The sequence below is a fragment of the Chiloscyllium plagiosum genome, unplaced genomic scaffold (genome assembly GCF_037043375.1).
Source record: "Chiloscyllium plagiosum isolate Xiang-an unplaced genomic scaffold, Cpla_swu_hap1 HiC_scaffold_29, whole genome shotgun sequence".
NCBI classification, from domain to species: Eukaryota; Metazoa; Chordata; class Chondrichthyes; order Orectolobiformes; family Hemiscylliidae; genus Chiloscyllium; species Chiloscyllium plagiosum.
The window spans coordinates 19,307,813-19,330,194 of record NW_028270167.1 but is presented as its reverse complement, the minus strand read 5'-3'; the positions used below and the strand labels follow the sequence as shown (position 1 = coordinate 19,330,194).

General features: G+C 39.0%; 1 protein-coding gene across 12 annotated transcripts in view; it reads left to right on the top strand.

The window, feature by feature from the left end:
* Window positions 1–22,382, top strand: part of ncam1a (neural cell adhesion molecule 1a) — a 511,684-nt gene that overhangs the window by 311,892 nt on the left and 177,410 nt on the right. For all 12 annotated transcript variants that reach the window (XM_087976401.1, XM_043676728.2, XM_043676727.2 and 9 more), the window contains exons 3-7: window positions 3,961–4,173; window positions 4,823–4,966; window positions 14,126–14,263; window positions 14,782–14,899; window positions 19,465–19,628. In XM_087976401.1, the coding sequence (XP_087832527.1) occupies window positions 3,961–4,173; window positions 4,823–4,966; window positions 14,126–14,263; window positions 14,782–14,899; window positions 19,465–19,628 (777 nt within the window). The remainder of the gene's footprint in view (window positions 1–3,960; window positions 4,174–4,822; window positions 4,967–14,125; window positions 14,264–14,781; window positions 14,900–19,464; window positions 19,629–22,382) is intronic.

Sequence of the window (22,382 nt, the reverse complement as noted above, 5' to 3'; positions counted from 1 at the left end):
AATCACATAGTCCTTAGTGCTTACAAATGCTTTGCTGTGATCTGTAGTTCTCACTTATTGCAATGCACACCTACATAAACATATTCCCCTGGCCATTTTACACTCGATCATTTTCTCTCCACTCCAGTTCCTTTTTATTGAATCCATAGATTTTTTTCACACTGCTTCTGATAGTCATTAGCAGCAGTGAAGCTTATTGGATTCTGACTTAACAGGAAAGTGACACCATTAAAAATATAAAGGTGACAGATTTAGGAGAAAAATTCCACAAGATCATCCGTGACAACACTTGCAGTCATAGAGATTTCCACAGCATTTGTAATAAATTATGTGATGCTGAAGTGGTAAAGATAATAGCAGCTAAAACTCAGGTTATCAATCATTGACTTACACCAAAGATACAATAATCGAAGTCATATCAAGAGTTCCAAAAGCTAGTAAATCTAATAGCGTATAAAGACCATTGATAAAATTTAAAAAAAAAATACTTGGGGCAGAATACAGAGATCCCTCAAAATGTCAGTGTGATAACCTCATTGAAAGTGGAAGCATCTACCATTTAGCTAACAAAAAAATAATATTTTTTTCTACATTTTTGCAAGAACACGATACACCAATTTCTTTTTCTTTTTCTCCAGCTCTATAAGTTATGGTTTAGGGTGAGAGGGGAAAGATATAAAAGAGATCTAAGGGGCAACTTTTTCACGCAGAGGATGGTACGTGTATGGAATGAACTGCCAGAGGATGTAGTGGAGGCTGGTACAATTGCAACATTTAAGAGGCATTTGGATGGGTATATGAATAGGAAGGGTTTGGAGGGATATGGGCCGGGTGCTGGCAGGTGGGACTATATTGGGTTGGGATATCTGGTCGGCATGGACGGGTTGGACCGAAGGGTCTGTTTCCATGCTGTACATCTCTATGACTCTATGACTCTATATGTTACTTTTTGAGTGGGTTGTGAATGACAACATAACTCTTGCATTCATATGTACACAAATCTTTTGAGTTTTGTAATGGTCCAATATGCCATTTTGATCCCATGAATATCTTAGTTTAAAACATAATCTAACTATATTGTTCCATGTGGATCACAGCCATTGAAAGATTGATCTTTACTCTCAAACATCAACCTGTTAAGCCTGTGAAGAAAACCATTACCAGGGTCATAAAAAGAAATTGAGGATTTATGCCGATGGTTTTAATATTATTTGTTGCAGTCCAGATTTTGTCCACTTGAACTGAACCAAATGTTCAAATCCTTGGCTGGTCTAATTTTCATAAATCAGAATAACATAAGAGAGAGGAGAAAACCCAGGGCAACTGCGGAGTGTTTTTGAACACCATTCCATTATTGAAATGATTTATCTTTCACCCAGGCAAAAATAGAAATGGTGTGTTACACACTGTATTTAATACTTAATCAGAGCATGATGAGATGTTCTAGCTCAAGCTATTCTACCCTGTTAAGTGCCTGCACAGAAATGCAACCTGTACTGTAGTATAAATATCTCAATTGGGACTATAATTTACAGACACTTTTATGGGTAGGCAAGACCATAATTCCTGTGTTGTAGATCATTTGTCTTCCTCAAGGAATTTCCAGCATTTTAATCATGAGGTTTCCTTTGTAGCATTGATTAATGATAACACAAAGACATTTTCTCCTTTCTCCACTACTCCACTTAATACTGATTTGTTTTCTACTTGGTATTCTTGGTGCATGCATGTCAACAGAGTCTCAAGTCTGTCTGATTTTGCAGTCACTGAGCTTAATGGATAGAAGATCATGGGTGTGGATTGCAAAATTTCTAGGTATGCTTTCCTACTGTGTGTTAGATGGGCTGAAGTGGAAAAACCTCTTTATATTTGCACAACATATCATTTAGATCTAAAATAGCAATCAAATTGGTTGTGCAAGATTTTGACTTAATTTTTTATTGATATAGTAATGAAATTTACAATTTTAAAATGAGAAGCATGCAATGAATCATGTTTATTCAACATTGGATGGATTAAATTAGGCAGAACTGTAGTTAGAAAAATGACTACCCAATTTGAACTGTAAACTTGATTTGATTGAACAAAGTCTATTAAATGTCAGGAAGTTAATTGGAATGCAAATGCTGTGATTTTTGCACGTTAAAAGAAATGCTTAAATCATGGAAATTGCTCACTCATTTGGAGGTTTTTAGATCAAATGTTAAGTAGTTTTTGACAAAACAAATATTAAATTGGACATCACCTTTTCCAAGTATCTGTCCACATTTTCAGCTTTTATTATGTAAAGCCCTAACCCTATTGCTTTTATTATGTAAATTTTAATTTATCAGCACCAAATGCTCTGTCACAAAATCTTTAGCATATTATTAAAAGTAAAGTGCATGTAGCAAAGAAGATATATGATTGATTGACAACAGCTCTTACTCAAACTGCTGAAGACTCCAGGCCAGTGACATGAAATTGAGTACTGTCAGAGCACTCTGATTATAAATAGCAAGAATTGGGCCTTTGGAGTTTACTAACAATTATGCATGTAACTGATCTTGGTTATGCAAATTTTGTTTAACGAGTTGCTTCAAAGTTTTTGTAGTACTTCGGACTCCTGGTACCAACACTGCCTACATTAGTCATGGTGTGACTTGAATTAGAATTGAAATTGAACTCAGGATCTTCACTGTCAAATGCCTAGTAGTAGAAGATCAAAGAAAACATTTTTGTTAATATAATATCTGCTCAAGTAGCACTTTGCATAGAGTGTGCACTTTTGGTCTTTCTGACTTACAATTTAAAAGATACATGGGCCAAGTTAAATAGCTACCCTTGTGAAGAAATACTGAGAGGAATGCACGATTATCTTATATCTGTCCAATATAATGCAGGTAGCAGACCAGCTTCCTCCTGTCTGCTCATTTGAGCGACTATAGGGCTACTCTCATTAGAGACAGACACTGGGGTCATCATACCTCGAACGAGGGGAGAGATTGAGGTGGAGAGTCCTTCATGGTAACTTCAGCTGGTGCAGGACCTGAACCCACTCTATAGGCATCATACTACTTTACAAATCAATTGTCCAGCCAACTGAGCTAAACCTCTGCTCCAAAAGTGCGGGGACGGGTATAAAGGTGGTGGTGTTGGTCATTGAATACATTTTATGATAGAAGTGGACAAATTCTCATTAGACAGGAGAATCAGAAGTTAAGAAAGGTGATCATGGTTGATCTGTACCTTCCCTCCATTCCCCTATCCACTCATCCAACTTCCATTCCATATCCCCATTTTGAAGAAGAGGAAAGATTAACTGCCCAGTTTTAATCAGCAAACGTTTCCACAATCACTAATATTGAGTGGGCTCATGTTTGAGGCAGGGAACATGTATCAGTTATAGATTAGTAAATGCATATGTCTGGTTACATTCAGTGTAATGGTGAATTCCAGGATATCATAGCATTTTACAAGAGTAATTTTCAGTGACTCTCTCTCAGTATTGAGAATTGAATAACTTTCATATTGGCATCTGGTATCTTTACTAGTATGTTAACATTTTATATTTTTAACACTATCAATAAATAAGAGATGGAAACAGACTATTGGTTGTTATTAATAAAACAAAGCTTCAGTGTGCTCATAAGGCATTTCCCTCACTACAGTTCAAATGGTTTGATGACTGGTATGCCATATTTGAGAAATGTCATACAAAAGTGTAAAGCACATGCCTTCTCATGCAGTTCATCATAATTTCTAGTCTGTAATTTTAATTTGAGCATTTACAAAAGGCAAATTATAAAATATTAGGTATATGTAATTGAACCCAAGCAACAAAGGTACAATGAGTAGCTCCTAAATGGACAGACGCTAAGTCACCTTTGATTTCTAAACTGTCAATCTGCATTTCGTAGTTGCCTGAAGCATTGCATTGAGTACATAAGCTAAATATCTCATTATCTTTTTTTATTTTAGCGACTGGAGATGTTAGCAGCATTTCCTGGTATCTGCCTAATGGTCAAAAAATTGATCCAAATCAACAACGGATTGCTGTTGCGACAGTAAATGAAATATCCTCCAGCCTGACTCTCTACAGTGCCAGAATTGATGATGCTGGCATTTACAAATGTGTGGCAACATCAAAAGATGGGAACGACTCCGAGGCTACGGTTAATGTTAAGATCTACCGTAAGACATTCAGTAATTTTTTTTTACAAGTTTTATTTTGGATGGGTCTGTGCCTTTAAACAAAAATCTTAACATTGATAGCCCAGTTGCAACATCTCGATCACTTTTCTCAGTCTTCTGCAGCAATCTTCAAGGCCCCAGTCCACTTCATCTGAGGTCATTATGCCACAATGTGGGTCTCATCTGTGATGCATTCTCACTGCGTAATGCCACCAATACTTTGGCTAAGATGTGCAGTCCCCAGTTTATACCCCATTGATTCCTACTGTTTGGAAAGGCTGGTTGCTGGAGGCTTTGTTTATCCAAAAACTTACAACTTTGGAGTTCATCCTGAGGATCAATTCGAGCACAGCTATGAAATTCTCTGCATCAAATAATATTTTGCATCTTCTAACATTTAAACCAGTGGAAAGCTGCTATCCTGATGGGGCACTGGAAATTTTTACTTTGCCGATCCAAGATTGCAGTGATTATTTTTCCTCAAATTTTAACTTCCATCATATTTAGCAATTGTAAGTGAAAAAACCTACCTCAGTTACTAAAACAGAGGAAGAAAGGGAAAGAAACAAGATCCAAAGAGTATGAATGAAATTGTAAATACAATGAAAACTTCCTAAGTGTCTTGCATCTTCCTCTTTATTTTCAACAGAGAAACTTGAATTCAGAAATGCCCCTTCACCACAGGAGTTCAAAGTGGGTGATGACGCAGTTGTCATTTGTGATTCTGTCAGTTCACCTCCACCGACCATCACATGGAAGCACAGAGGCAGAGACGTTCTAATGAAGAAAGACGGTGAGCTAAAAATTAACCTATGATCTCAATTTTACAAACTGTGATAGTAAACTGTAAAAGTAATACTTTTGCAATTGTCAGTCTGATTAGTGGGTGATTAATTGTGGTTGTTCTGGCGTGCATTTTCAAATACTTAAGTTTAAAGTATTCAGTCTGTTTGTTCCTATAATCATGCTTCTTGGGCTGTGCTCATGACTAATGGAAGTTGATATTGATTAAAATAGCATTCGCTAACCAGCAAACAGTGCCCTTTTCTTTCCAACATTTGGACTTAATTAGCTCTGATTAGACTATCACATGAATGTGTTGCCCTGTTTTCAAAAAAATAGCAGCGTACTCCTGTGGATTGTCAGCTAGAATGGGGGTTAGGGGGAGAAGTCAGGATTTTAATGGGCACTTGGTTTATTGCACAACGAAAATGGATGTAAAGGTAGCTAAATGGATAATTTTTATCTTGTCAATGAAAGAAGTAAAATGCTTGCCCTGGTCTGAGATGAGGCAAGAATGGTTGAAGGTAATGGTAGGAAAAGGAAAAAGAAAATTGAAACACATCGATTCTTCAACTTGGATCTTAAAATATTATGTGGTTTGATAAAAGTGAATGTGGTCTAAAAGAGCTTGATGGTGTCTATAAATAGTTCCATTGAGAGGCTGTCAATTCTGTATGGGCATGATCAGGTTTCCACACTGAAAATTGGTATAATAATGGTGATAATGTTACGTGGGCTGGGGAGCATTCAAAGTGGGTGGACTATCATTTTTTTTTAGTCATTCATGGTGGATATTCAGCAGTGATTTGAAGAAACCTAAGTGATGCCCAGACGTTAAGGCTGAAACATTTGCAGTCATCGTCAGTCAGAATTGCCAGATGATCTCACCTCTGTCTCTTTCTGAGATTCCCTCCACCTAATATGAGATGGCTGAAGGAACCTGCTACTACAAAGGTAACATCCCACCAATAGCACAGACAGGCTGTGCCCCAGAACTAGCCACTCCTTGAATTACACTATACCAATGCAGGTACAGCATTGACATGTATCCAAAATGGTGAAAAGTTGCCCATATCCATGAAAAGCAGGACAACTCAGCCAATTACCAGGCCACCCATCTACTTGATTATCAGCAAAATGTGGGAAGGTGTTGTTGACAATACTTCCTAACAGTATATGTAAAGCAGTAACCTTCTCACTGATGTTTAGCTGGGATTTGGCCAATACCACTTAGCTCCTGTCCTAACATGGACAAACCTTGGCAATAGGTAGTGTTTGACCAGGCATAGCATTACAGCATCTAAGCAAAAGTGAAGTCAAAGGGAATTGGGAACACTCCTGCTGTTTTCCTTCCAATCTAGCACAAAGGGAAGCTGGTTAAAACAGTTGACGGTCAAACAACTCAAATCCAGGACATTACCCTGAGGAACTCCTACAGCAGTGTCATTGGGCCAGTTGTCTTCAACTCCTTTATCAATGATCATTCCCTCTATCATAAACTCCAGAGGTTGGAATCTTTGCTGATGGTTACACGACATTCAGCACCATATGTGACACATCAGTAAGCTGTGCATGGTCAAATGCAACAAGACCTGGACTGCGCTCAGATGTGGAAGATAGCTAGCAATTGTCTGGAATGTGTGTGAAATGAATACTAATGATGATTTCCAACAAGAGGCAATCTAACCATTTCCCTTTAATAGCAAATTTCCCAGTACTGACATCATGAAAGGTTACTACTGATCAGAAGTTGGACCAGCCATGTAACTAACGTGGCTCCAAGAACAGGTCAGAAATGGAAATTCCTGTGAGGCATAATTCAACTCCTAACTCCCACCGTCTGCAAACATGACGGAATGCTTTCTGCTTGCCTGGATGTTTGACATATCATCCACTACCTTTAAACATTCGCTGACTCCACCCTTGATGTACAGTGGCAATAGCATGTATCACCTAGAAAATCCTCTTCCAGAATCACAACAACCTTCTCTTTACTCATCTGCATCTTTCAAATTTATATCCTTTACAGATTGTGTAATCTTTCCATGTTATTAATTCTAAAGTGTATTACATCACACTTCATTGCATCAAACTCCATTTGCCATGCTTTTGCCCAGTTCACAGGAACATAGGATCCCTACAGTGAGGAAAAAGGCCTTTTGGCCCATCGAGTCTGCACCGACCACTGAAACGCATCCCAGCTAGACACAACCCTCACCCTATCCCTATAACCCTGCATTTCCCATGGCTCATCCCTGGACACTATGGGATAATTTACCATGGCCAGTCCACCTAACCCGCACATCTTCGACTGTGGGAGGAAACCAGAGCATCTGGCAGAAACCCCTGCAGATGCAAGGAGAACATGCAAACTCCAGCTAGTCACCCGAGGCTGGAATCAAACCTGGGTGCCTGATGGTGTAGGTAGTGGTGGTGGTGGTCAAACAACTCAAAGTCAGGACATTGCTGTAGGAGTTCCTCGGGGTAGTGTCCTTGGCCCAGTCACCTTCAATTCCTTTTTCAATGATCGTCCCTCTATCGTAAACTCAGAGGCGGTGCACTGAGCAGTGCAAACCAGCTTGCCTGGAATCCCTAAAACGTAAAGGTGGCAGAGCAAATTGTTAAGGTGGTTACAGACACAAACAAGAGAATGGAATGTAAAAGAAAAGAGATCAAGTGGAAATTTTTACATCAGTGGATAGGTTCAGCTGGAATACTGAGGACAATTGTAGGGCACTACGCCTTGAAGGCAGATGTATAAGCTTTAGCAAGGGAGAAGGTTTTGCCAGGATTTACTAGAGTAGGGCACTTCCTTTATAAGGAAAGGCTTGTGGAACGTACAAGGTTCAGAGGTAACCTAATAAAGGTTTCAAGATGGGAGCTACATTGAGAATAGGTGGAGAAAGACTTGTCCCTTTTGCAAGAGGTCAGAGAGAAAAGGTCATCGACAGAGCAAAATATGAGGCTAGTTGTTGAACATGCATGATTATGGACAAAAAACAGGATTAAGGGTCCAGACATGACTGCTCTTTTAAAGAGGTCAGACAGGGCAAATTGATTCCTTCTGTGCTGTATGTTTCCATCATTCTAAATAGACACACAGTTACACAGGCGGGGTGGAGATGAAATGTGCCATGTCATGGCCATACACACGAGGGCCAGATGGAGAGGCCAATAACAACTGTCAGTACGATTCTTGTCAGTTGTCGTCATCATTGGCCCCTCGCAGACGAGAATGACCCTCTTTGCACTCTCGGTGAGTCCATAGGTGGCTGCACAAACTGATAAACAGGTGCAGCAGCTGTTACACTTGGGGCAGGTGATCACAGGACAGGGGTGGGTGGGGCATTGGTGCAGCAGCACACTCCTTTTATTGTTTTTTGCCTGGCTTCTGCTTTTTCCTGACCACAAGTTTTGTGGTGCTCAGATACCACTCCTCCACTTTGGATGCTCTTGGGTCAGTGAGAATATCCCATTTGGCCAGTGAGGCCTTTAGGGTATCCCTGAAGCACTTCCACTGTCCACCTAGGACTCTCTTATCATTTCAGAGCTGGGAGTAGACCACCTGCTTGGGGAGTCTCGTGTTGGTCATACTGACGGTGTGCCCAGCCCATCACAGCTGATCAAGGAGGGTCAGTGCATCAATGCTACCGATGTTGGGTTGAGGTTGCTGGTGTTGGTGCGTCTTTCTTGTCTGTATCACTTCAGTGGTAGCAAAGAGTGGGCTGCTGCCCTCTGCGGCATGCAGATATGGGGGATGTCGGACCTGGTCAGTTTAAATTCTATATTTGTAACCTGGTTAGGGCCTTAGAATATTTAATGTGGAAATTGTGGCAGCTGTGATCATTCAGAGTTTATTTCTAAGCTTGAGGGCCAGCAGCCAAAGAGAAATATAAAGCTTTGTCGGGAAGCCTTGTGTATTAATGACAAATTAATTATCCCCATTAACAGCGGTGTTAAATAGATATGATTCATTTCTGAATCATAGAGGTAAGCACACAAAGAAGCTGGAACCCAAACCTAATCAAGTCTGCCTTGCAAGGTTCATTTCTGCTTGAAATTGTTTACATCTGTGAAATCCTTTTCTCGTTGGTCTTCGACTGCCAGGAACATTTCGAGGTTGGTCAGTTGTGATTAGTATGAAAGACTGCATTTTCTAAACCTATCTTAGTGCCAGCTGGATATCAAAGCCAAGCGAGAGATCAGACAAGACCGACATTCTTTTGTGCTCCTGTTTTCCTGTGTGGCTCTGTGGCTGAGGGGCTCTGTAACGTTCAGTGTTGCATTCTTTCAGAGATCAAGTAAGGCAATCATGGTCCTAAACCGGTGTGTCACCATTGAATTGTACTCGGCAGTTACGAAGGAGGTATTGAGAACTTGTCTTGTTTTTTAAGCTTGTCCTGGATTGCAGAAGCCAACTAAGTGATGGGTTAAAAAGAAGATGAAAACAAACACCATATGTGGAAAGACCGGTACCTGTCTGGTGATTGCTGAAAGTGGAGATGTTGTAGGAGAGTGGCCCAGTGACTCGTCCCATAGCAACATGCCCATAATGTTGTTGAGTGGAGGCAGCTGTTACAAAGAACAAAGAAAATTTACAGCCCAGGAACCAGCCCTTTGGTCCTCCAAGCCTGAGCCAATCCAAATCCACTGTCTAAACCTGTCGCCCATTTCCTAAGCATCTGTATCCCTCTGCTCCCCACTACTCATGCATCTGTCCAGATGCAACTTAAATGAATCTACTGTGCCTGTCGCTACTACCTCTGCTGGCAACGCATTTCAGGCACTTACCACCCTCTGTGTAAAGTACTTGCCATGTGTATCCCCCTTAACTTTTCATCTCTCACCTAGAAAGTGTGACCTCTCGTTACTGAATCCTTCACCCTGGGAAAAAACTTATCTCTATTTACCCTGTCTATGATCACAGTCATTGGATTCGTGTTAGCTGTAGGAACCTTGCAGCTAATCATGTAGCTCCACATCATCATATTTGTTGACCCAAGTCTTTGTCAGCTTTCTGCACGTGGTGCAGCCAAATTTGCTACTGGCTGCTGAATCACTGCATTATAAGCAGTGACTCTGAAGAAAGAGTCAGCTTTACTTGTGCTCTTCTGAAGAATCCTCCAGCAATATGCCACCTTGGCAGTGGCACCCACTTTCCATGAAATAATTAAATTCGATTTTTAAGTTTTGATATTGAAATGCTGTAAAAAGTTCCCAGTCTTCTGTGAATGTTGATTTATGTCCCACTGACTGTAGGTACAGGTCTTAAGGGTACACACTTTCACCTCATCTCATTTTCACACACTTTCTAGCATCTTTTCTTTAATCCTCTTTATATCTAAAAGACTATAAAGTCAGATTCCATTGGTGTATTGATGTTACTGGATGGAGAAGGGAGGAGTAACAATTTAATAATTTAGTATCGGACAACAACTAACAATAACTAAATACCAAGAATAAAAATGCATGTGTCAGAATCTTGGGAAATTAGTTGCAGGTTGAAGTGACTTCTCTCGGTTTAATTAAATATGCATCTGTATTAAACGAAATCTTTCTAATTCCCACTTTCTCAACCTCAAAATAAATCTGGAAGACAGATCCCATAGCGAGTAATTAACAAATTCCTGATTTATTACTTTCCATAAAACAGCCCGAAAGAGGATTAATGAAAACAAATATCAGGTTTATGAAGTAAAGTTGACTCAGGCATTGCATTTGATGTGATTTATGAATTCATTCTGTAGCAGTATAATTTTACTTCACACAATATACATAATTAGCAATTTCTAGCTCAAGGCATACTGTGTCCCCCTTTGAATTCAAACAAGGTTTAGGAACAGGCCATTCAGCCCTTGAGCCTGCTCCATGATTCTACATGCAATAAGATCTCTCTGCCTGGTAGTGGTTGGGGGTTCAGGGAGGGGTAAGTGGGGGTGAGGTGGCAGGATTTGAGCCTGTGTCCCCAGCTGGGTGTCTGGATCATCAGTCCAGTGATAATACTAGTAGGCCATCACGCCATTTTCAAAAAGAAAGTTGGAAAATTTCCACCTGTTGATTAACCACCTTTGCGACTTTGAATAATAGAATTTAAAGCATTAAATTTAGAAGTTAGAACATTAGTTTATGACTGTTAATTCTGTCTTGCATATACAAATCATGCAGTGAATTTGTATTGAAATCTCGCTTTTTTTAGTTTCTGCCCATTACCACACACAACTTGTTTGTGCTTCGATTGTTGGGATCACCTGACAGTTTTCTGTGTTACACAAGAGTTTTTGGAAATTTTATTCAGTTAAGCCATTTCTTCTTTCTACTCGAGAGCTTCACATGGTTCTATGAAAGATAATGTCCTGCTAATCGAGCTCCTGTCAGTGTGAGCTTGATCTCTGTGAATGTTGTCAGTGTTAATTTTATTTGCAGACCTTCTCATGACAGACCTATAGTTGTCATTCTGTTTTAGCAGTCGACATGCTTATGCATGCAAAAAATATTTTATGCGAATTTAATTTCCAAGTAATTTGAGCAAGAAATTATCTCCTGATTTTATCTACGGTCATGAAATCAGTGTTGGTGCACTGTTTCCATGGTGTGAATGTTCTGTGCAAGCCCTTCTTTATTGTACTTCTTGCACAGACCAATTTGAGCATGTTTTGACAGCTACTCATTTCCTATAACACGAAAGCTCAGACATGAGGTATTTAAGCAGCAGTTGGCTAAAGAAATGGTCCACTGCAGCTTATCCTACCAGCATCTTGCAATGTAAAAATCTCATGAGAAGATTAAATCCTTCCTATACCTGCTTCCACAGCATCAGTATCCGCAACTGCTACTCCATGCAACCCAGCAATTGTCACATTGACCAAGCATTGCTACCCAGATTTAACCGTGGTACGTGGTGTTAAATTGGGGCTCACCATTTTACCACTTGCTCAGGTCTTAACAAAAATACCTTGTATTTCCAGTGTGTCTTTATTTTATAAAATTACTTAAGGTGCTTTACAGAGAACTGAGAGAAGCATTTATTGAATTTGTAGCTAAAGTTAATTCCAACAATCATCCTCAAACCTAATTGTAACAAGGAATTCCGTAAATAGAAAGTAAAATTCAGCACAATGACAAAAATGAATTTGTCACTTTACGTGGTACAATTATAGGTTTTGGACAAATGTTTCAGCTGTCAAAAAGTGTCAGTGAATTGAATAGAAATGATGGTTCCTGTGTCTTACAATGTAATATTGTGAGTGTAGCTCATTAATTGTGCTATTCATGCTGGTTGCACACTTGTTGTTAACGTGATCAAGTAACACCATGTTGACGTGCTGCTTGGATCTGAATCAACATCTAAGGCAAAGCTACCTCACCCTTTTTCTGCTGTGACCCTGTTTTAATATTTCACATTTGGTCTGATCCAACTGGGAAGATTTATGGTTTGGGTGTTCAAATAGATATAGAATCCCTACAGTGTGGAAACAGGCCATTTGGCCCAACAAGTCCACACTGACCCTCCAAAGAATAACCACCCAGACCAATTCCCCTACTCTATTATCCAATATTTATCCCTGACTAATGCACCTAACCATCTCTGAAGGCTATGGGCAATTTAGCATGGCCAATTCACCTAACCTGCACATCTTTGAATTTTGGGAGGAAACCCACACAGACATGGGGAGAATGTTCAAACACCACGCAGACAGTCACCCAAGGCTGGAATCGAACCTGTGTCCCCAGTGCTGTGAGGCAACAGTGCTAACTAATGAGCCACTGTGCCACCCTGATAGAGACAATAGAGAGCAACAATACAGACAAAAAAAAGCACACATTAAATATCAACTGTTTTAGGCCCTACTGGTGTTTGCACTTAAGCCTCAGATCATTAGGCCATGCCCCCAAACAAAAAGCATTTAAAGGGACCTTGCAGCAAATTAACACTGGTTATATCAGAGTTTTCAAACTATGCTGTTGCTGTCTCGGAGCTGGCAACAACACTTATTCGTCCCAAAATTCCATGAGGGAGAAGCAATCCATTGTTTGGAAACTTTTGGTATAAGGTAATATACCAAATTGCAACCCCCTTGTCCATTTTTATTTCTGATCACATGATGTGATCTGAGAATCCAAATATCAAAATGGAAATGTGCTATATCTTTGTTTTGAAATCCTTTTAGGTATTTGAGATTAGCTTTTGAGCAACTTGCCAAAAAAAAGGGTAGAATTTGTAGATTCTGTTCAGGATTTAATAAAAAGAACTTGTAGCTGCATAGTGCCTTTAATGTAGAAAATTGCTTAAAGTGTTTACAGAGAATGGAGAGAAGCATTTATTGAATTTTTAAGCTAAAGTGAATTCCAATAATCGTTCTCAAACTTAATTGTGGCAAAGAAATTCTGCAAATAGAAACTCAAATTCAGTACAATGAGGAAAACAGATTGGTTACTTTATGTAGTACAATAGCTGGTTTTGGATAAAGAATATAGCTGTCAAAAAATGTCAGTTATTGGAAGTGATAAGTACCATGTATTACTAAGTTGTGTGTGAACTAGAAACAAAATGGACACCTAGCTCACAAGACACAGATTAACTTCAAGGTAATAATTGTAGGAATTATCAAGCAGCAAACTGGGTTTTTTTTTCTGTTGGGTAGAGCAGATCTCCATTTCTTTCTTTCTGTGTCGGTTTTTACTCTTGGTGGGGTTTGGATGTGACCTTCATGAGCATGTCATTCAGGCAACTGAGAATGAAATATTTCCTTTTGACAAATGAAACAAAAATTGGTCATTATGAGTACAAAGCAGGATTTCATGTTTGAGCTTGTACCAACATTCATGGTAACACTATCACCCAGTCAAAATACAACCTTTGGATCATCTTATTAAATAGGTCTATTTGTATTATGTTCCCACCATTCCATTTGTCCAGGAACCTGGAGATTGTGACAATTCTTGGGAATACTATAGGAGAAGCAAACTGTATTTTAATGAGAAATGCAGTCCCAGTTTATGAACAAGGAAGAGAAATAGCATCATGATTGAAAGAAAAATGGTCTGAAGGAGAAAGCTCCAAAGTTAGAGAGTAGAAATCTTTAAGCTCTGGGTTTGTGAGGTAAATTACTTCGATTGTATTGTTTTTATAAAATATGAGTACTGATGATTTCCATTTTTTTTATTTTAGATCGTTTTACTATGCTTCCCAACAACTACTTGCAAATTCGCCGTATTAAGAAGACAGATGAAGGGACTTACAGATGTGAAGGAATAATTGCTGCCCGTGGTGAAATCAAATTCAAGGATATAAGGGTTATTGTTAATGGTAAGTTGTTTAATTCTCAATATTTTGGTCATTAACCCAGTTTGGTAAATTGCACAGCTCTTCAGTTTAAATAAAACATTGTTTAAAGCAAATGTATGCAGTTGTTATTTACCACCTCATCTCATTTTCCAAGCTGTTTCATAAACAAAAGCAACAGTTTGCATTTATATTACACTCCATAAATAGAAGTAATAAAATGAAGGCTGAATCCAGAGGAATAGAAGACTCTGAAGGGGATATAAAAATAAATCCTTGGGACTATGGAGGTAATGATGTGGGAAGATAGAAAAACATTTGCTATAAAATGACCTAAATGTGCTTGTGTATATGAGCGGGTAAATAGAAACTAAACCATGAATGGGCAGTCATATGTGACTTGAAAACCGAGAGGCAATAGGGGATGTCATGGTGAAATGTTGCAGATGAGGGATAATGGACCATGGAAAATGGCATTCATGATTATTCATTGTTTTTTATATATTGTCACCTTACATGGTATTCACACTCTTTTGTTACAGTTCCTCCCAGCATACATCCCCGAGACATGGTGGTGAATGCCACAGCGCACAGTGGCCAGTCTGTGACATTGACTTGTGATTCAGATGGATTCCCACAACCAGAGGTGACCTGGATGAGGTAAGATTAATAAAATTTGAACAAGAATTAAGATTATTCTGACTGCTTTGGAATTGCTTTCTGTTCAGCCAGTGATAATTGAATCATTGAAAGGTTCCAGAGATCTTTTCCATTGAATAGATTTCAACTTGTTCCTCTAAATATATTTTTTCAAATTATGGAATATAAAAATCAATCAATAGTATTTTTTAATATCTAACTTGAGTATTAGTAACTAAAACACTTCTCAGTGAAGCTTTTTGTCTTGTGCTCATTAGGATAATACATAAGAAAACAAATTTACCGGGAATGCGAACATTTGCACTGTGTGGGAGGAAAGTACTGATTGGTTTCCAAGTGCACGCTGATAGAGGAATTGTCATGGAGAATGTCCCGGTTCAAGATGATAGACAATTAACAGTCAGATTTGTGTAAATTTTAAATCAGTCAAGTTGACAAAGTGAACCAGGCCAAAGACTGTCACCTATTTTGTTGGGTATAGTGTTCACATGTTCTTTCTGTCTGCAAACAACAGGTCCCTGTGAATTAACAATTCAAATACTGTAGTTGCAAAGTCTGTTGGATTGTATCAGATAACCTTCAGATGTTCACAACAAGCAAGTTGCTGACTGTACCCAATCAGTTTGCATTTGCAAAACCTGTAACACAATTAGTAATATTAGATGTGATTCCTCACTTGGGCAGCATTTGTAGGGTAATCATGAGTATGCTAACCATTCCGCTGACGATCAGTTTAGGATTGTGTCAATTGAATTCAATGTATTGGAAGCTATATATACCATTGTCTTTTAAGCTCTTTAAGGAATAAATGTGCATGGTAACTGTTCAAATCCGTGAAATAGGTGACAGCCTTTCATTGATTCATTATGTGCAGCACACATGTTAATATTCCCCTTGAATTTCTTTTTTTGTGAATTTTCCTGATGACTGTACAACAGAAAAAACTGACAAATTGTTTTTTTTACTTTTCAGCAGATTAGTGGGTGATCAATCAATTAATCTTGAATCTGAAAATAAATTGTTGCTGCCTTAAACCAATTATTGACTAACATAAGAATGTTTCTTCTTCTGGTGTTTGTGAAACTAGAAAAGAAAGCAAGTAATACTATTCATTTCTTTCCGAAACAGTTTCCAGTATCAGTTAACCAGCTTTTCAGCTGTGATTTTGAATTAGTAACCACTCTTCTTGTTTTGTGAAATGGATACCTAAGTCCTTTCACTCCTCCATAGATCCTTTTTTTCTCCAAGAAAATACTCCCAGTTTGCTTTGGTGAACTCCATCAGCCACAGTTTTGTGTGCTCACTATCTATATTCCCACATTATCTTCTGCCCCCTTTCTCTCATCTTGTAGAATCATTTATTCCCTATAGTGTGGGAGCAGACCATTTGGCACATTGACCCTTCGATGAGCATCACACCCAGACCCATACCCCCTATCCCTGTAACTGCATTTCCCATGGCTAACCCACCTAGCCTGCACACCTTCGACACTATGGGTAATTTAGCATGGTCAGTTCATCTAACCTGCACGTCTTTGGATTGTGGAGAAAACTGGAGGACCTGGAGCAAACTTCACATAGACAGTCGAACAAGGTTGGAATTGAGCCTGCGTCCCTGGCACTGTGAGGCAGCAGTGTTAACCACTGAACCACATAGCTGCTTGGTGCCTTTTGCAACTTGTGTAAATGTGAATTCACTTTTTCACTCCGGTTGTTAATAAATAGTGAAAAACAAGCCCACTGCAAATCCCAGGGGAACACTAGTTGTCACATTCTGATAATTGGCATATGAACCTTTCATTTCTATCCTCTGATATCATGGTCACATTAATCGTCAATGACTTATTCCAAGGTTCTTTCCTTGCGGACTGATTTTTTAAAAATCTTCTGTGCAGATCCTGAGCAAATGTGTTCTGCAAGTCCACCAACACAACATCCCTTAACTCTCCCCAGTCCACGATTCTGGTGACTCAAAAAAATAGCTCTACAATTACTCAGACGTTACCGACCTTTCAGCATTTTTGGAATTTGGATGTACAGTGCTCAACTCCCTTCACATGATCTACTTCAGATTGCAAACTGTTTAATGCCATTGCTTATAGCGTTAGCAGGGACTGAGCAGTATATTGACTGATTCTTTTTTGTGATGATGCAGAAAAACACCATTCAACACAATCCAGAATGGTTTATCGTCATAATCAATGAAATGTACACACAGCATACATGTATGCATACATGTCCTTTATCATGCAAACACATAGCAATTTGGTTTTGTGGGATCCATTCAAGATAACAATGTCAAACCAAATTCATATTAGCTGACAAATGTAGATGAATCTCCTGGTTTTGCTGGTCAAGTGACAAATAAAAGAAGAGAAAGCAAATGCTTCACTGCTGCATTTCAAGCAAATATGCGCACTTTTGTTTTTCCTCCTAATCCTCCTCCTTGCAATTCTAAAAGAAAAACTGAATCATGTAAATACAGTCCCACAGATGCAGACAACCCTCTAGTCCTTCAACCAAGTGTCCTTTCTTTCATTTTTTGGGCTGTAATAATGAGAATTGATAAATCTCTATGGCTGCATAGACGAGCCAGAGCTTTGTCTTCCTCACTATCATACTGAAACAATATCCAGTAGGCAACGTTAGGTAGTGACCAGCTACAGTCACCTTGCCTGGTTTCTTGACACTCTCACTCCTTTCGCCAACAAAGCCTAGAGCCATGTGGCTAATTATACTGGCTCATTGGGATGATAATGGATTGAGATCAACTGAAACTTCATGATCTGCAAGACGTTTTGTCAATTTCTGATGGTAGTTGTGCTCCAGATAATGAATAGACATAAATAATAAACATGATATGACTGTAACACAAACCGGATGGGAAGAGGATACAGAACAAAAAAATTCAACACAAATAGATCGGCATTTTTTTAAAAATGCAACTGTTTGTGGCTTGAAACGAATGTTGACAGACCCATGAGCACATGAAATTGGCTGGTTGCAATGCTGACTTTGCTCACCATAGGAAACTAATTTACAAACGAAAACATGACTTCAGTAGGTTTATTTCTCCTTTGTATATGTGTTAGAAGTGGGATTGATCTGCTGAAGAGTGGCAATATTTTTCAGCTCCTACTTCTGCCCTCATGTTCCAGAATAGCATTACAGTGTGTAAAAGGATGGCTGAGCAGCTATCTGTGTCAAGCACAGGATAATTGCAAAGTACTGGAAACATTTTATATGCCTTTTGTTTTCCATATGCCAATTCATTAAATACCACTAATAGGATTAAAGAAATGTAGTGTAAGTTCACAGGCGAACTGACTATGAATGGATGCTAGAACATTAAAAGTTGCATAGGAGTCATTATTTTGAATCTTTTTTGGGTATTGTATCTATTTTTATAAAGACCTAAATTAAAAATTGCATCAGAGTTCAGAAAGTACTTTGGAATATTTACATAGAGCTGTATAATGCATTTTTCTGAAATCCACTGTTAATGAATGAGTTAACTCATCAAAAGCAATAAATGAAGTGAGGGAGAGTAAAATGTCAAATATGTTTATGAAGTGTTGATCTTTTAGTACCCGGTGCCATAATCTTCTGACCTGTTTTTCAATTTTGTTTCAAGAAAGGGTATATTAAAATGATTTGGTGTTCCGTATAGTCATTTTACCACAGTGTATAGCCAACAAATTAGTTTGTCTCTTATTTCTTAAGAGTAGATGTGCGTCATTTGAAATCCTCAAGACCTTTGGCATTGAGCTAATCATAACTGTTACTAAAACAGCACGAGGCGGTTTTTTTGATGAATTTCTAAAATATATAGTAGCTGAAGACGAGAAGAAGGCCGTCACGCATTGTGTTGCTATGTGCTCTATATCTGCAATGCATGCTATTTGCAAGAAACAGTTGAAATTGTTACACCTAACTCATTAAATTCCACTTAATACTTGCGAATGTCAAAAACCTAAATTACTAAGTTAGCTAAGTACAGATAATTATTCCCTTTTCTTGAAATTTGCCTCTATACGTCGATATTAATTTCAATTCAGTTGTATTCTTTGTGTTGTGAGTTGGAAAACTGTCTGAGAATGGGAGCCAAAACAGCTTTGTTTGCAATTGATTTAACTTTCTTTTTATGATGCACAAGAGGCTTTAGTGTTAAAAAGGTTTAAAAAAGTCTTTTATTTGCTCTGAAGTAGGTCTATTCTCTTGAAATATTTTCCCCTCTGGTACAAGAGTTAAATTGACTTTATTTTACTGCTGTAATAAAGTATTGTGAAAAATGGGACGAGCATTACTTAACATATTTTAGAAAAACCTGCTTTGGTTCTCTATCGTATTGTAGAATGGCACGGTCTTGCTGTGTTTATTTAATAATAACTATGTTTAACCATGCTCAAGCCCTCCGATGGTCACAAGGTTACATTCACTGAGTGTAAAACCACCTATGTATTCGAAGAACTCTGTCTCTAATTTTGCAGCTACACCTATTCTCTGCAGAACCTCTGATTTGTAGTTATTAGCCTGACACATCTCATTTTCTGTGTTTTTTTCAGAGATGATGTAGTAATTGAAGCAGATGGGAATAAATACATTATGAATGAAGATGGCTCTGAACTCACAATCAACAAAATCAGTAAACGAGATGACGGAGATTACATCTGCATTGCACAGAATAAGGCTGGAGACGCTGAGCTTGAGATCACTCTCCGAGTGTTTGGTAAAACTCTTCACATTTTGACGCATTTGTCATTAGAGTAGAGCATCCAGCCCTATCCTGCCTGTCACCCAGCAGTTTGGTGGTGGATGAGAGTGAGAACTGCGGATGATGAATTCTTCACTCTTCCAAGAAGAGCTTTTGCCCAAAACGTCGATTTTCCTGCTCCTCGGATGCTGCCTGAACTGCTGTGCTTTTCCAGCACCACTCTAATCCAGAATCTGGTTTCCAGCATCTGCAGTCATTGTTTTTACCTAGTGATATTGTGACATACAACTCAAAGATTAACACTCCTTACCTGATTTGAATAGTCTCCTATTCGGTCTCTTCTGGGTAGTTAATGTGGTAGTATAAAGATGGGGAATTCAAGAGCAATGCAGTATTTTACACTAATAACCAGGTGAGATAGTGGAATATTCTTCCCTGTTTTCAACTCCAACTTTCCATTGGTGAGTCACAACAATATTTTTTGCTTTGTTAACACTCAGCTCAGTCTTAAAGTGAAACACGGTTAACTTGAAATAAAGTCAGCAAATTACAAGAGTCTTTTTGTGAAAGGAAAATAAAATAAAAGGAAAAGGAAAGGAAAATAAATTTTCTTAACTTCTAACCCTGAAAAATTAGTAAACATTTTAAAAAGGTTGGTGTGAAGAATATCTAGTGTAAAGGCAATTGCAGTTAAAGTTATTCAAGTCCGTGAGATTTATATTTTATGAATGAGGCCAGTTGTTTAATTGTTGACTTGTATTCTGCAGCATAGAGTCATACAGATGTACAGCACGGAAACTCATCCACATCTTTGGTCCAACCCATCCTTGCCGAACAGATATCCTAACGTAATCTAGTCCCATTTTACAGCACATGGCCCATATCCCTCTAAACCATTCCTATTCATATACTCATCCAGATGCCTTTTAAATATTGTAATTGTACCAGCATCCACCACTTTCTCTGGCAGCTCATTCCATACACTCACCATTCTCTGTAAAAAAGTTGCCCGTTAGGTCCCTTTTAATTTTTTCCCCACCCATCATAAACCTATGCCCTCTAGTTGTGGACTCCCCCACTCCAGGGAAAAGATCTTGTCAATTTTCCCTATCCATGCCCCTTATCATTTTATAAACCTCTATAAGGTCACCCGTCAGCCTCCGACGCTCCAGGGAAAACAACCCCAGCCTACTCCGCCTCTCCCTGTGGCTCAAATCCTCCAACCCTGGCAACATCCTTGTAAATCTTTGCTTAACACTTTCAAGTTTCACAAGATCCTTCCGATGGGAGGGAGACTAGAATTGCACGCAATATTCCAAAAGCAGTGAAAAAACTTTGTAGATCTTGAATTCCCAGTGAATGTTTGATATCCTAAGTTGCTTTTTTCACTGGGACTGACTTTGATGTTGAGCGACAGGGTGGTGGAGACTTCCACATTTTTGTTGTAGGTTCATATTTCTTTTTTCTCTCTTATTGCTACTCAAGCAGCTGCTGATTGTGGGTGTGTTTGTGTGTTCCTGAGTCTGCTCCATTGTATTTCTGAGCTGAATACTCTGGACACATCCCTAAATCTCCTAACAGGTCAATGGGACGGCACAGTGATGCAGTAGCTAGCACTGCTGCCGCACAGGGCCAGGGACCTGCGTTCAATTCCCACCTCGGGTGACCGTCTGTGTGGAGTTTGTACGTTCTCCTTGTGTCTGCATGGGTTTCCTCCCACAATCCAAAGATGTGCAGGTCAGGTAAATTGACCATGCATAAATTGACAAGTCAGGGGTAAATATAGGGTAGGGGAATAACTCTGGGTGGGTTACTCTTCAGGGGGCCGGTGTGGACTTGCTGGGCCGAAGGGCTTGTTTCCATACTGTAGGGAATCTAATGTAATCCTCATGCAAGTGTGTATTAAAACAAGATTTCTTGATGCTAACTTAATTATCTGGTTTCACTGCCTTTGGATGAAACGGTAATTGCATTAGTTTCATTTAGATTGCTATGATATATGGTCAGGTGATCATGGCAGGCATTGTAGGTCAGTATTTGTCCTCTTTTCACAATCGCTTTAGTCCATTTAGGTCTTGGATGGTTTAGGTTAAAATCAGATGTTGAAAGTTGAACACAAATAGAATCCCAACAGTGCGGAAACAGGCCATTTGGCCCAACAAGTCCACATCGACTCTCCAAAGAGTAACCCACCCAGACCCATTCACCCCTGATTAGTGCATCTATCCTACACATCCCTGAACACACGGGAAGAATGTGCAAACTCCATTCGGACAGTCGCCCTTGGCTGGATCCGAACCTGATTCCCTGGCGCTGTGAGGTAACCGTACTAACCATTGAGCTACTTTGCCACCCATTTTTATTAAGGTTGTAACAATACACAAAAGCAATTGATTTTTCTTATATCAAGCAACATGGTATTTTTCCAAATGCAACCTGACCCAGCAAACCTCCACCTCTAATCCAGAGAAATCGTTCAGCTATCCTGGGAATTTGCCTTCCAACCGAGAGCTTGAAGTCTGTGGGGTATCTTCCAGAATAGGTAGAAGTCCTATTTGCAGGCGATGTCCAAAATCTGAAAATTTCAAATGTATTTGTTTAGGTGCTAATCCATGCACCATCAGTATCAAAACCTTAAGGCATTAACTAAATCAAGCAATTTCAGTTCTGTCCTCTTACCAGGAGAGGACAAAGTAATGTTTGAAAAATAACAAAGCTCCCTCTGGTGGCAAAATATTCTATTGCGTTGGTCCAGGAATTGAATTTCTG